The sequence below is a fragment of the Homarus americanus genome, unplaced genomic scaffold (genome assembly GCF_018991925.1).
Source record: "Homarus americanus isolate GMGI-L3 unplaced genomic scaffold, GMGI_Hamer_2.0 scaffold11022, whole genome shotgun sequence".
NCBI lineage: Eukaryota > Metazoa > Arthropoda > Malacostraca > Decapoda > Nephropidae > Homarus > Homarus americanus.
In genome coordinates, this window is record NW_024737068.1 from 10,963,360 (window position 1) to 10,977,450 (window position 14,091).

Here is a 14,091-nt window from a genome sequence, read left to right on the forward strand (position 1 = left end):
ATATCCATTATCATTAACCACTTGAGTACGATACCGAGCTCCTTGAGTACGGTGCTAAACCACTTGAGTACTATACCAATTCTCTGGGTACTATTGCCACGCCCTCTGAGTACGATGCTATGCGCTCTGAGTAAAATGAGTTAGTTCATTATAAAATATCGTAACCCATTGAGTACAGTGATTATAATGACTTAAAACCCTATTCTCTTGAGTACGATAATACTGTACTCTGTGGGTTATGTGATCGTACTCAAGGGATTATATCATACTGTAAAACTATATTAATATATATAACGGCCATACAATTCCTATATAACCTTATATTGGGATAATTAACCTGTACCTACCTGTGCACAGCCGAGTCCAATTAAAATCAAATAATTACCTTTTAGTTAAATTAAGGTATAAATATTCAAGTGTAATTACAATTAAAAAACTATATTTAATTATGTTTAGAGTTAATTATAATTATACTTATGATACTTGAAGTAAATATGAGTCTAATTAAAGACTGCCATAGTATATTTTCCTTTAAGTACAATAAAAAAGTATATAAGTATACAGTATATTTATCGTTATAGTATATTAAGAAGCATAATTATGTATATTCCAGGTATAACTAGAAGTGTTAATAATTATTTGTGAATAGAATTAAGACCGATGATCTTTACTTTAAAAGTCTAATTAAAGTCTCATAAATTACGTCTATAGACATTTACCTTTACTACTCAACCAATCAGAGTACCGTCCACATCTCGGACTGTTTCTACTAATCTACCTTTTAGTTTGATTAAAATCCAAACAATTTACCTTCACGTTTCATTAAGGGAATACATACAGGGTTACAAAGATACATATAAATACAGTCCAGGATATATATATACCAAGATACAGAACTACAAGGGTACAAAAAATACCCAAAAATACACACATAGTGAAGGGTATAAGTGATATGTGAGGAATGGTGTGGTGGTGGTGAGAGGAGGAGGCAAGCGGATGGAGAAAGAGAGAGAGAGAGAGAGAGAGAGAGAGAGAGAGAGAGAGAGAGAGAGAGAGAGAGAGAGAGAGAGAGAGAGAGAGAGAGAGAGTAAATAAAAAATTATTTTCCACCCTTTAACAAAACTTCCCCAACAACAACAACACCGGCGGCTATTATCTGAAAAGCTAAAGTAATTTCTATTTCTTGTCCACCTTAACTGTATATATTTTTCCCTCGGCTTAAGTGGATGGGGGAAAAAAAAAACCCCTATGTGGATACAGTGACGAACGCCCTCCTCTGTTTCAACCTAACAATGTCACCAGAGGCAATATCTGTGTCGCTTGCTGGTAAAAACAAAACAACTCTCAAACACTTCCACACAAGACGCGAGTATTATTGACGCTAGAGTAAGCTAGTGGAACGTCGTCTGTCTCTTGATATATTGTCTGTGTTATTTTAGCGATGTTTCTTTTTGTGTGTTGACATAAGGGAATGATTGTTTGTGTGGAGGTTATAAGTCACTTTGTAGATTGTGTAATTAATTATAAACAAGTGTCGGTGTACATATTTCAACTTGTCTTAACATTATCTTGGGTTTATTTTCTTCTTCCAAATACTACTACTACTACTACTACTACTACTACTACTACTACTACTAATAATAATAATAATAATAATAATATGATACGCAATATGTGTGAATCAACAACTAAACACAATGTTGTTAGTGATGGAAGATGACAGGATAATAATATTTAAACCAAAACAAAATAAAGGTTAGTGTACTGTTTGTGATTAATCTCCCACCGGATGTGAGGAAAAACCAATTATGATTTATATAAGCGAGACATCATCACTATACTCACGTTACAGGGTTTTCACTGCACCCCCTCACCAACACAGCTAATCCTCGCCAACACAGCTAATCCTCCAACACAGCTAATCCTCGCCAACACAGCTAATCCTCGCCTACACAGCTAATCGTCGCCTACACAGCAATCTCGCCTACACAGCTAATCCCCCACAGCTAATCCTCGCCCACAGCTAATCTCACCAACACAGCTAATCCTCCCAACACAGCAATCCGCCAACCGACACCTACAATAATCGTCGCCTACACAGCTAATCGTCGCCTACACAGCTAATCCTCGCCTACACAGCTAATCCTCCCACACAGCAATCCTCGCCTACACAGCTAATCTAACCAGCTAATCCTCGCCTACACAGCTAATCGTCGCCTACACAGCTAATCGTCGCCTACACAGCTAATCCTCGCCTACACAGCTAATCCTCACCAACACAGCTAATCCTCGCCTACACAGCTAATCCTCACCAACACAGCTAATCCTCGCCTACACACTAATCCTCACCAACAGCTAATCTCGCCTACACAGCTAATCCTCACCAACACACTAATCCTCGCCTACACAGCTAATCCTCCCACCCACACAGCTAATCCTCGCCTACACAGCTAATCCTCGCCTACAGCTAATCCTCCCAACCAGCTAATCCTCGCCTACACAGCTAATCCTCACCAACACAGCTAATCCTCGCCTCACAGCTAATCCTCCACAGCTAACCCCCACAGCTAATCCTCACCAACACAGCTAATCCCGCCTACACAGCTAATCTCACCAACACAGCTAATCCTCTCCTCACAGCTAATCTCACCAACACAGCTAATCCTCGCCTACACAGCTAATCCTCACCCACAGCTAATCCTCTCCTACAGCTAATCCTCACAACACAGCTAATCCTCGCCAACACAGCTAATCCTCCCAACACAGTTAATCCTCACCACACAGCTAATCGTCGCCTACACAGCTAATCGTCGCCTACACAGCTAATCCTCGCCTACACAGCTAATCCTCACCAACACAGCTAATCCTCCTACACAGCTAATCCTCACCAACACAGCTAATCCTCGCCTACACAGCTAATCGTCGCCTACACAGCTAATCGTCGCCTACACAGCTAATCCTCGCCTACACAGCTAATCCTCACCAACACAGCTATCCTCGCCACAGCTAATCCTCACCAACACAGCTAATCCTCGCCTACACAGCTAATCCCCACCAACACAGCTAATCCTCGCCTACACAGCTAATCCTCCAACACAGCTAATCCTCGCCACACAGCTAATCCTCCACCACAGCTAATCCTCGCCTACACAGCTAATCCTCACCACACAGCTAATCCTCTCCTACACAGCTAATCCTCACCAACACAGCTAATCTCGCCACAGCTAACCACCAACACAGCTAATCTAACATCACCAACACAGCTAATCCTCTCCCACACAGCTAATCCTCACCAACACAGCTAATCTCGCCTACACAGCTAATCCTCACCAACAATTCAAACAAGAGAATCTTCAACACAGCTGACCAGTTCTTTTCACTCTTTCCCTTTGTCGTACTTTTATTCTACCCTACCGTTTGTTTATCGATGTTACTCTACAATATTTCCAGTTTGCAGCATGAAGCGATTATTTCTAATATTTCATCTATATATTTATTAATTCACTGATTTATTTAGTTAATATTTAAGTAACTTTTTTTAACCATGTTTTTTTTTTTCATTTTTAGTCAATATATTTTAAGTGTTATTATTTTTTATGACCAGGTTAGTATTAATAACAATGTTAACCTTGTGTCAGTAACAGTGTCCATCTTGCGTCAATATAACTGGAGCTGCAGTATCTTGAACCAATAATAGTGCCTACAGTGTCCCTACAGTAGAGTTTACTTAGTTCCAGTGCCTACATTTTTCAAGTAACATTATCTTCCTTTTACCAAGAACAGTCTCAGGAACAGATCAAGAACGATGCTCGTAACAAACTAGGAATATATCAGGAATCGTAGCTGGAACAACACCGCACAACTGTCAAGAGCAGACCAGCAACAGTGGAAACTTCAAACCAGGAATAGAGCAAGGAAGTGGCAGGAACAAGCCAGCGTTTGTGGCAGGAACAGGCAAGCAACAGTGGCAAGAACAGACGAGCAATAGTGACAGGAACAAACGCGCAACAGTGGCAGGAACAGACACGCATCAGTGGCAGGAACAAACGAGCAACAGTGGCAGGAACAGACACGCATCAGTGGCAGGAACAGACAAGTAACAGTACCAGAAGAATGGACTGCCTACCTTGCGGGGTGACCCTGGCTGTGAGGTGCTTCAGGTGCAGGTGTTCTCCTTCACCTCCACCAGGTACCGGCTGGTCGAACTCCACCGGGCGCTCCCACCAACCTAACACACAAGACCAACATCCTCACTTACACAATCTTACACAATACATAGTTTAATATACACGATATATACATTTCTTAAAATAATGTATACCCAAATATATCATACAATAATAGATGATAATGTATATATTGTCCAAAATAATGTTTAAATATACAAGATTAACGGGTCTTATGTAAACTATGTTCTTGGGAGATACTAAAAAAAATACCTTAGGAAGATGAGTGGAGACTCAGTTATTATCAGTAGGTCAGGTAGTCAGTTAGTATCGTTAGGAAGGTATTTAGTATAGTCAATTAGTCGGTCAGTAAGTTAGTCAATCACAAGTTACACAGTCAGTCAATCAAAAAGTCAGTTTGTTAAAAAGAATGTCTGTCATTTAGATTGTCTGTCAGTCAGTCACCAATAGACAGTTTAATAAGTCAATTGTTTAGTAAATGAACATGAGAGTGAGTGGGAGAATGACAGTTAATCTGTCTGTCAGTCAGTCACCCAGAAATGACATTCATAGTTAACTGATGCAGGTAAAAAATGAAAAAAAATATAACAAGTTAATTATGCATTACCAGGACAATATTTAAAATTCATCGTAATTTTTTCTGTAAAAACACACAAAAATAGGAAAAAAAAAAATTTCTTCCCGTGTTGCGTCGAGAAAAAAAAATAATATTCGCCAAAATATATATCAAGGACTCCTAAAGTTCGTCACATGAAGAATTAATAGGGTAATATATGATTAATAAACTGTATTAATGAACTACAGGGAGAAGGTAGTACAGCCTATAACAGAAGTATAACCAGTATATGTAGAAGCTTATACGAGGAATTATTAGTATAGACTTATATGTACAATATACTTAGTAAATAAGGTAAAATAACAGCTTATAGGAGGTTTATATACCAGTTCCTAAGTATAAACAACACAAGATATGGCATAACACGTCACAAACAAAAGTACAGTATAAACAATACAACTGTTGTCATTCCGTAATATTAATGTTTTACCCAATAGTAGTGTTGTGTTGACGTCAATCCTGCAGGTATGAAGTGAGTGTTGGAAACCATTATTGTTTTCTCAGCCCTGGGAGCTGGTAAGGAACATTTATTATTATTATTATTATTATTATAACGGTGTATTACCTCTTATCATACCTATTAAGAGAAAGTGAGGAGGGAGGTGAGGTTGTAGTTGTTTCTCTACCTCACATGTCAGGTGAATGAAGGAGGAGAGAGAGAGAGAGAGAGAGAGAGAGAGAGAGAGAGAATAAACACCTCGAACCAAACTGTATCCTCACTGTATCCAAAGAAAAGCTTCATTAGGTCAGATGCCTTTAACTTACTGTAATTAAAAACATATATCTTAATAATGACTATCATATAAGGAAATAACCTAATACTAAATACCAGGAAGACACAATCACAATTTCAACTGGAGATGTAAATTATTTATATGTTTACCTGGTAATAAACCCAGCAAAGCTACTTGTGATCTAGCTCTCTCCCAACTTAACTACCTCCTATGTTGATTATATTATTAGATATCTCCTATGTTGATTATATTTCACTTAGTATATCTCCTATGTTGGTTATATTTCACTTAGTATATCTCCTATGTTGGTTATATTCCCATGTATGCTGGGGATTTATTGACTGTGTATATCATGAGTTTAATTTACCATCATAATAAAATCTTAATCAAAGCACCACTAATTAATGTGTGTGTGTGTGTGTGTCTGTGTGTGTGTGTGTGTGTGTGTGTGTGTGTGTGTGTGTGTGTGTGTGTGTGTGTGTGTGTCAAGGATAATTAATTTTCATACACATTATAATAAGTAATTAAACTGATGCATCACTATTACCGTATTTACATAGATTAAGTAGTCTTTATATAAATACAGTTAACACATGTACCTGAGTTAAAGCATCACCATTATGATCTCCCCCACTCCCCCCACAAAAACACCAAAGTCAGAATCACCCAGACAAGGTCACAATGATAACATATAACACCAAATACTGGAAAGTGACCTAGTATCTATATTGTTGGAACTGTCACCACTTATCAGTAACACCACACACACACACCATTAGTTACGCGGTCCACTAATACTCGGTAATCCATGGCACTTGATCCCTTATCCAGTTAGCCAGGCAGGAGTCAGTGAGGGTCGAAGCTGCCAACTACACCACAGAGGCTTCCACACTCGCTTGGTTGGATGCCCATTATTAAGGCGAAGTTCTCTTGACGGAGGCAAATTGGAGGAGGCTTCACCCATGGCGTGTTTCTCAGAACCCGCTGGTGGTGTGGGCGTAGAGGGTTGGTGGGCGTAGAGTGGTGGTGTGGGGCGTGTGGTGGTGTGTGGGCGTAGAGTGTGGGGCGAGTGGTGGTGTGTGGGCGTAGAGTGGTGGTGGGGCGTAGGAGGGGTGGTAGTGGTGTGTGGGCGTAGAGGTGGTGTGTGGGCGTAGAGGGTGGTGTGTGTGGGCGTAGAGGGTGGTGTGTGGGCGTAGAGGTGGGGTAGTGGTGTGTGGGCGTAGAGTGGTTGGTGGTGTGTGGGGCGTAGAGTGGTGGTGTGTGGGCGTAGAGTGGTGGTGTATTATGTAGAGGGTGGTGGGAGTGTGTGGGCGTAGAGTGGTGGTGGTAGTGTGTGGGCGTAGAGTGGTTGGTGGTGTGTGGGCGTAGAGTGGTGGTGGTGATGTGGGCGTAGAGTGGTGGTGGTGGTGTATGGGCGTAGAGTGGTGGTGGTGGTGGGCAGAGGGTGGTGTGGGGCGTAGAGTGGTGTGGTAGTGTGTGTGTGGTGGTGTGTGGGCGTAGAGTGGTGCGGGTGTGGAATGGTGGTGGTTGTGGTGGTGTGTGGGCGTAGATTGGTGGTGGTAGTGGTGTAGGGTGTGGAGTCGGTGGCTTGTGGTGGTGTGTGGGCGCAGATTGGTGGTGGTAGGTGTATGGGTGTGGAGGGTGGTGGTTGTGGTGGTGTGTGGGCGTTTAGTGGTGTTAATGGTAATGGTGTCAATGGTAGTGATAGTGGTGAAAGTAGTGGTGATGACGATGGTGATAATAGTGATATTGAACTATTGATTGATAGTGGTGATGGTGGTTGTAGATGTGGGTTATCTGTATGTTGTTGTTGTTGTTATTAATATTATTATTCTCGTGTGTGTGTGTGTGTGTGTGTGTGTGTGTGTGTGTGTGTGTGTGTGTGTGTGTGTGTGTGTGTGTGTGTGTGTGTGTGTGTGTAGAAGGAAATTAAGAGACTGGAAATAATTATAATTTATGGCAAGAAGGTGGAGGAAGGTATAAAGTAGGAAAGAAAGAGGGGAGGGAAGGAGTGGTAGAGAAAAAGGCTGGGGGAAGGGAAAAAGAATGATGGAAGAGGAAAAAACAAGGAGGAGAGGAGGGAAGAAATAGGATGGGTATTGAAGGAGGGAAGAAGGAAAAGGCAGAAGATGGGAAGATGCAGAAGGATGAAAAAAAGGAAGAGGAGGGAAGGAAGAATAAGAAGGGATACTGAACAAATCAAAACTAAGGGGGGAAGAAGGAAGAAGGAAAAAAACGAAGCAGAAAGGAGGAAGAAAGATGGAAAAGAAGACAGGAAGAAGTGGAAATAAAGTGAATGAGTGAGAGAGAGAGAGAGAGAGAGAGTTAATGAGGTGGAATTAAGTAGACTACCACAGCTCCTGATGTAATTGGGCGGGAAAGAGAGAGAGAGAGAGAGAGAGAGAAAAGAGAGAGAGAGAGAGAGAGAGAGAGAGAAGAGAGAGAGAGAGAGAGAGAGAGAGAGAGAGAGAGAGAGAGGACTCGACAAACACTGAAAACAAACACTCATGTCCTACTGAGATGCTCCCACTTGCCACAAGCATTTTATCTGCATCAAACCCAAGTAACTGGCACAGGTCACGTAAACACCTATTAACAGTGCCATTAATGTTAAAGATAAAGGGGTTTTAAATTTGGTACGGTACTGTCTTAAAGAACCTGTGTGTGTATGTGTGTGTGTGTGTGTCTCGGAAATAAGTGTTATGGTGACGTGGAAGTGCAGAGGTAATTTTCGAGTAGTGTTTTAAGGTCGGCTCAGAAGTTCAAATTTGACAAGACACACACACACACACACACACACTAAAACAGCATCGATCCAACTTTAAACACCATAACCTCGCCCATTAAAAAGTGAAGAACATTATGGCGTAATTAGTAGAGGCGCCGTCACAGTCAGCGTCAGGAGTCACAACAATATATGGATCATAAAAGACTTTGTACCATGAATGAGAAAACAAAAGAAAAGAAATCGGATATTACACCGTTTTGTTGAGTTATATACAACAGTGTTAAAATGGTGGCGGTCAGTGTCATTTGTTTTGATATACACAATAATTAGTGTAAAGAGAAGATGTGCATTTACTTCAAATGTGTTCTCCAAAAGCGTAAATCTGTTTGGGCCTTCGACGGTAAATTTTTTTTTTCAAACCGTTTTTTCCACTCATATTAAAAGTTACTGTTTACAAGCAGTTATATCTTTACAGGCATTAAATTCGGCATTAGTGTCAGGCGTAAGCGAGTATTATTAACACTTATATATGGATTTACTTGAGATATAGCAATATTAATCGAAAATTCGTATGAGCCCCCCAAAAAATAATTAAAATAAATGCAGTAATGGTGTCTCAGTGGACGTAGGGACTGTCAATGGACCGATTTCGACGTCATTCTGGTCACAATCTGTCTTAGCTAAACGGTCTCCTTCACGGCTCTTAAGTTGACGTGGCGTGATGAGTGTGTGTGTGTGTGTGTGTGTGTGTGTGTGTGTGTGTGTGTGTGTGTGTGTGTGTGTGTGTGTGTGTGTGTGTGTGTGTGTGTGTGTGTGTGTGTATGTGTGTGTGTGTGTGTGTGTGTAAATAAGGCGTTTACAGTGTGTCTATGGGTTCGAAAATTAGTGTCATCTTACCCTGGGCGTCATCTTTACGCACAAACACATTCCAAAAACAGTATCTTGGTAAATGTGGACCCCTGAACTGGCTATTAACAGTGAGTGAGACAAACGAGTTTCTCACATCAGCAGTTAGTTTAGGTTAGGTTACGTCAGTCAGACTTTAACGTAGGGTTTCAGAGACAGGGTGATGTGGTAAAACGGAAGTGGTCATTACCGAGTGTGTTTAAGAGCTACGGTGTCTTCTCTTCTCTTTTCTCATCTCATTTTCTCTTCTCTTCTCTACATCTCTAAGGAATAATTCAACCTACGAACTTTTGTGAGACCCAAATCCCTTGTGAGCAGTAGAGGTTCCGGCAATACCCACAGTCTTGAAGATCCTCGCTCTTCCTTCACACACACACACACACACACACACACACTCTCTCTCTTTCTCCACTCCACGGGAATATATATTGCCTCTTAACCCGGGACTTTATTGCTCCAGCCGATAGACCAATTAGTCCATCCAGTAGTGCCCTTACCTCTCTAACCCGTATTTATTCATCGTTTTATTATCTTCATAGCTCCTCATCTCTATAAACAGTTTATATTATCCAAACTAAACATTCGTATACGTAACTGGACTTAAACAAGGTAACAGTGTCATATAGTTAGCGATTAAGGGTAGACGACTTTAAGTTGAATCAAGAATGAGATTGGTGGTACTTTGATTTATTTTTTTAAAGCGGCTGGTGGTTTAAGCTCTCATTCTCAGTGTTAAACCATCAATGTCAAAAGGTCATGCTATCGTTCTCCAAGAGTGATTAAACCATGATATTGATTAGGTTAAGCTATCCATCGTCTATAAGGAATTACACCATGATACTAAAGATGGTATATTCATTATCCCGTTACATCATACTCAGAGGGTTAAACCATCGTCTTTAAGTATTGTATTTAAACCATGATATTAAAGATGTTAAACATGAATCTTGTTAAACCATCGTTCTTGAGTAATAAATTAAAAGTTAAACCAAGAAACCAACGTAAATTTACATCCCAAAAGTTACAAACTGGAGTAATGTGTTGGTATCTGTTTCATCACACACACACACACACACACACACACACACACACACACACACACACACACACACACACACACACACACACACACACACACACACACACACTATCTCTCTTGTGCCTCAATTTATCTCTCTGTATCTTCCCCAGGTTTTTTTCTATGACTAAAGAAGAAAATAAATAAAAATGTACAATAAATAATGAACAAACAAGAGAACAATTCAAATAGCAATGTGTATAATATGTATAATTTTAACTACCTGTTTGTATAATCTAAAAAAAAATACAAACTAAAATCCTAGACAAGACAAAACCTTAATAATTATTTAACCAATGAGATTACACTTCCAGTATAATTCTCTCAACAGAAAAATAAAATAACCTAAAAAAAAGCGTACAGGATCTTTTTAAACTAAATTTGAGTAGTAAGTTAATTTTAGCTCGAGTTATTAGGTTTGACGTAAACGCTCAGTCCAGTTTGTTTAACATAATTAACCACGAGAAAAAGTTAACAAACACTACCGATACTTTGTAATTACTTTGGGATGGCGGCCAGTAAAACTCCCTGTCAACAAAGAGTTTTTATGGTTGTTTTCACTCAGAGTCTGGGGCCCCTCTTAACTCACAGTTGGGCCCTCCTTACTTACAGTTGGGCCCTCCTTACTCACAGTTGGGCCCTCCTTACTTACAGTTGGGCCCTCCTTACTCACAGTCTGGGCCCTCCTTACTCACAGTCTAGGCCCTCCTTACACACAGCCTGGCCCCCCTTAACTTACAGCCTAGGCCACCCTCAACTCACAGCTCCTCTACGTGTGTGTTGGTGTAGGGATTAGTGGATGACATCATTATGACCTGACCTCATGTTTTTAAGGTCACCCTGTATATTTAAGCCTCTCTCTGTCCATGTAATCCAGTTGCCTCTGAAGATGTCTTGAATAAAGACGAAAGCTAAGGTGCTCCGTTGTTTCCATTTTCCCGTGTGATTTTATCAACATTATTTTAAAATGTTGAGTGTTATAGTGAGTTTTAAAGTCAAATTCTATTATTCGTTTTCTATGGAGCAATTTCACGGTGTTCATTTAGACGGCAAAATTTAAGGAAAAAAAAAACAGTAGCCCCGCAACATCCTAAATTGCAAAAATAAGTAAGTTTTATCTTTTTAACGAAGCCTTAAATCTTGGTGGGGTTGACTTGGCTCGAGTTATATGGAATCAGGATGGTTAGGACAGATGGCTCGAAGAAATGGAACCACTATAATTCGGCAATGTTGACTGTGGAGCGTGTTGGTCCTATGGGGAATTTATCAACATTTTCCAAATCAAAATATACGTATTTCACCACACATAATCCTCGCCAAAAGCAGTGATTTAATGCAACTCTAAAATTCAGAGTTTTTCACAATATTTATAATTAGCTATTTACCTCTGATTACGTAAATGAAAAAAGAAATCATATTTTTTTTCTATTTACTACACTTCACTAAACTTTTAACGCAAAACTGCAGAAATAGATAATCTGCTAAATTCAGGGTTGAGGGTAACAGGAAAGAACAATTTACGGCAGAAACTGGTGAAGACAATGTGCCGCGCCAGGCCACTAACTCACCTTATGGGAACTTCTTGGGTCACCGTCATTTATTTTCCATTTTCTTTACTTCATTTTTTCCTATTTTACTAGTATTTTCGTTTTTATCCTATTTTAAATATTATAATAATTTTTGTTTATTGTTCTTTCATCAATGTTTATTTTCTAATTATTTCTATATATTATTATATTTATTTGATCTATATTTCATTTCTAAGCATAGACTATTGACGTATTTTTCACTGCAAGCTTTTTCCGTAACGAGCAGCACTGACTGACCCTCCCATCATTAGCAGCCCTTCCTCCTGTTTAATGGAACTGTTATAATGATGTGTTCCGTTCAGGTGTTCTCCTTCCCGGCACCAAAACTTTCATCATCTGATTTAGGGCCAATTGCAAGAACAGTCGTTGGGTGTACGACGCCATTTACGATGATCCTCTTGCCCTGGTCTTGTTTCAGTTATGCCACCCTTTTGAAGCTCAGGAGAGATCTCGAAGTTTCGATATTATGAGTACAGCACTAGCTAATAATTCCCACCAGAAACTTGTTTCGAGACTCCTCCAAAGCTTCGAAAAGTGCAGAATTCCATGTGTTAAAGGCGATATTGCTGAAACAATATCAGGACAAGAAGGTCATCGTAAATGGCGTCGTACACCCAACGACTGTTCTTGCAATTGGCCCTTACCACTATCGCCTCATACAACTCAGGCATCAATCACGTTCTCTGATAATACACGTACACTGCTGTTTCCTGGATGTCCATTCCCCCCCTATCCAATACTATCTCTTCTCTATTCTTCTGCCTCCTATCCAGTTCTATCTTCACTCCCATCCTCCTTCCCTCCCCCTCCTCTCTTTCTCTTCTGAACAAACTACTTATTTTATTCTATTTGCTTTACCCCTGGCACTTCATGCAACCCTCACCCCCACTAAAAGAAAAAAAAAATCCAAACTACATAATTATTTTGATTCCTCTTTCCTTTATATAATTTTGTCAGGAATCTTTTTTTTATCCTTACATTTTGTTGTTGTTGTTGTTACGTGTTGTCTTGCGTCTGTTGTTCTAATCATCATAAAGTATTGCAAACTAACTCCCGTCACTATTTTTTCTTACCCTCTCTTTCTTTCTTATTTTTATCAGGATTCTTTTATTGTCTCTTTACTTTGTTATTATATCTTGGTTCTTGTTCCATTTTTTTTAATCTTCGTAATGTATCGTCGACTATTTCATTTTTGTTTAGTAAATGATTTTCATCTCATTATTTTCATTTATTGATTTTTTTTTTCTGATTTTCGTCACTTATTTTTAATCAATCATAATCTATGTGTATTCTTTATTATTTTTATCATTTTCTTCTTCCACGTTCATGTTCCTCATTTGTTTTTGTTTCTGTTGCTATTTGTTGTCTGTTTTGTTTTCTCCGAACTTTGGGCTTCAGTGAACACTATCTCCGTTTGAGTTACCGAACCCTATGGTATCTTTCTCTCATTCAATACTGGGAGTGTCTCTGTTTTGCCGCCATTTTTCTATCTATCTATGACTTTATTCTGGTCTGTATTCGTTTTTCAATCTTTTATCTTTTTGTTTTGTGTGCCCTTCATCTCCCCCTCACTCTCTGTCAGTGAACTATTTTTCTATCTGTCTATTATTTCCTTCGATCTATTTCTATCCTCTCATTCTTACTCTCTCCTTACCTCTTTCCATCTTCTCTCCGTCCCTCTGTTTCTCTTTACAAATAATATGTATCTTAGTTTATCCATATATTTTCTACATATTCCTCAAATTACTTTACATTACACTTTCATAAACTTTTAAATTCGTATAGAATAATGAAAAAAGTTTGCATGTTTCTGACTTTATAATTTCTTAAACTTTTAGCATTTTTCTCTTATTTATCATCTCTATTTCGACATGTTAATAATGATCATTAAATAACCTACAGCAATCACCGTAATATTTTTCAAGTAAACATGAAATCATTTTACCTTCATTTCCCCCCAAAAAAAAATTTCTTCACCTCGTATCCCTTCACATTACTGTAAATTCGCTCCCCTCTATTTTCTCTTCGTTAAAAAGACAAAAAAAAAAAAAACAAACTCGGAAAATTAAAGTAAAATTTATTAGACGTTAAAAAGACAAACAATAAAACCTTTCTCAACATCATCGTTTAGGTCGTTATTTTCTTTTTTTATCTTTGTTATTTTCACTCCACTTCGTCCCACTGGGTTTGATTCTCTACGTTTATATTTATGCAGAAAAGTAGTTAATTTTTGTTACTGTATCTACTATTTAA

At 39.1% G+C, this 14,091-nt stretch overlaps 1 protein-coding gene across 1 annotated transcript in view; it reads right to left on the reverse strand.

The window, feature by feature from the left end:
* LOC121872838 (putative neural-cadherin 2) overlaps positions 1-6,501 on the reverse strand; it is a 62,832-nt gene extending 56,331 nt beyond the window's left edge. Inside the window, exons 1-2 of the mRNA XM_042375887.1 lie at positions 6,411-6,501; positions 4,127-4,228 (exon numbers count right to left, since the gene is read on the reverse strand). Of these exons, the coding sequence (XP_042231821.1) occupies positions 4,127-4,228; positions 6,411-6,501 (193 nt within the window). The remainder of the gene's footprint in view (positions 1-4,126; positions 4,229-6,410) is intronic.
* Positions 6,502-14,091: the final 7,590 nt, after the last annotated feature.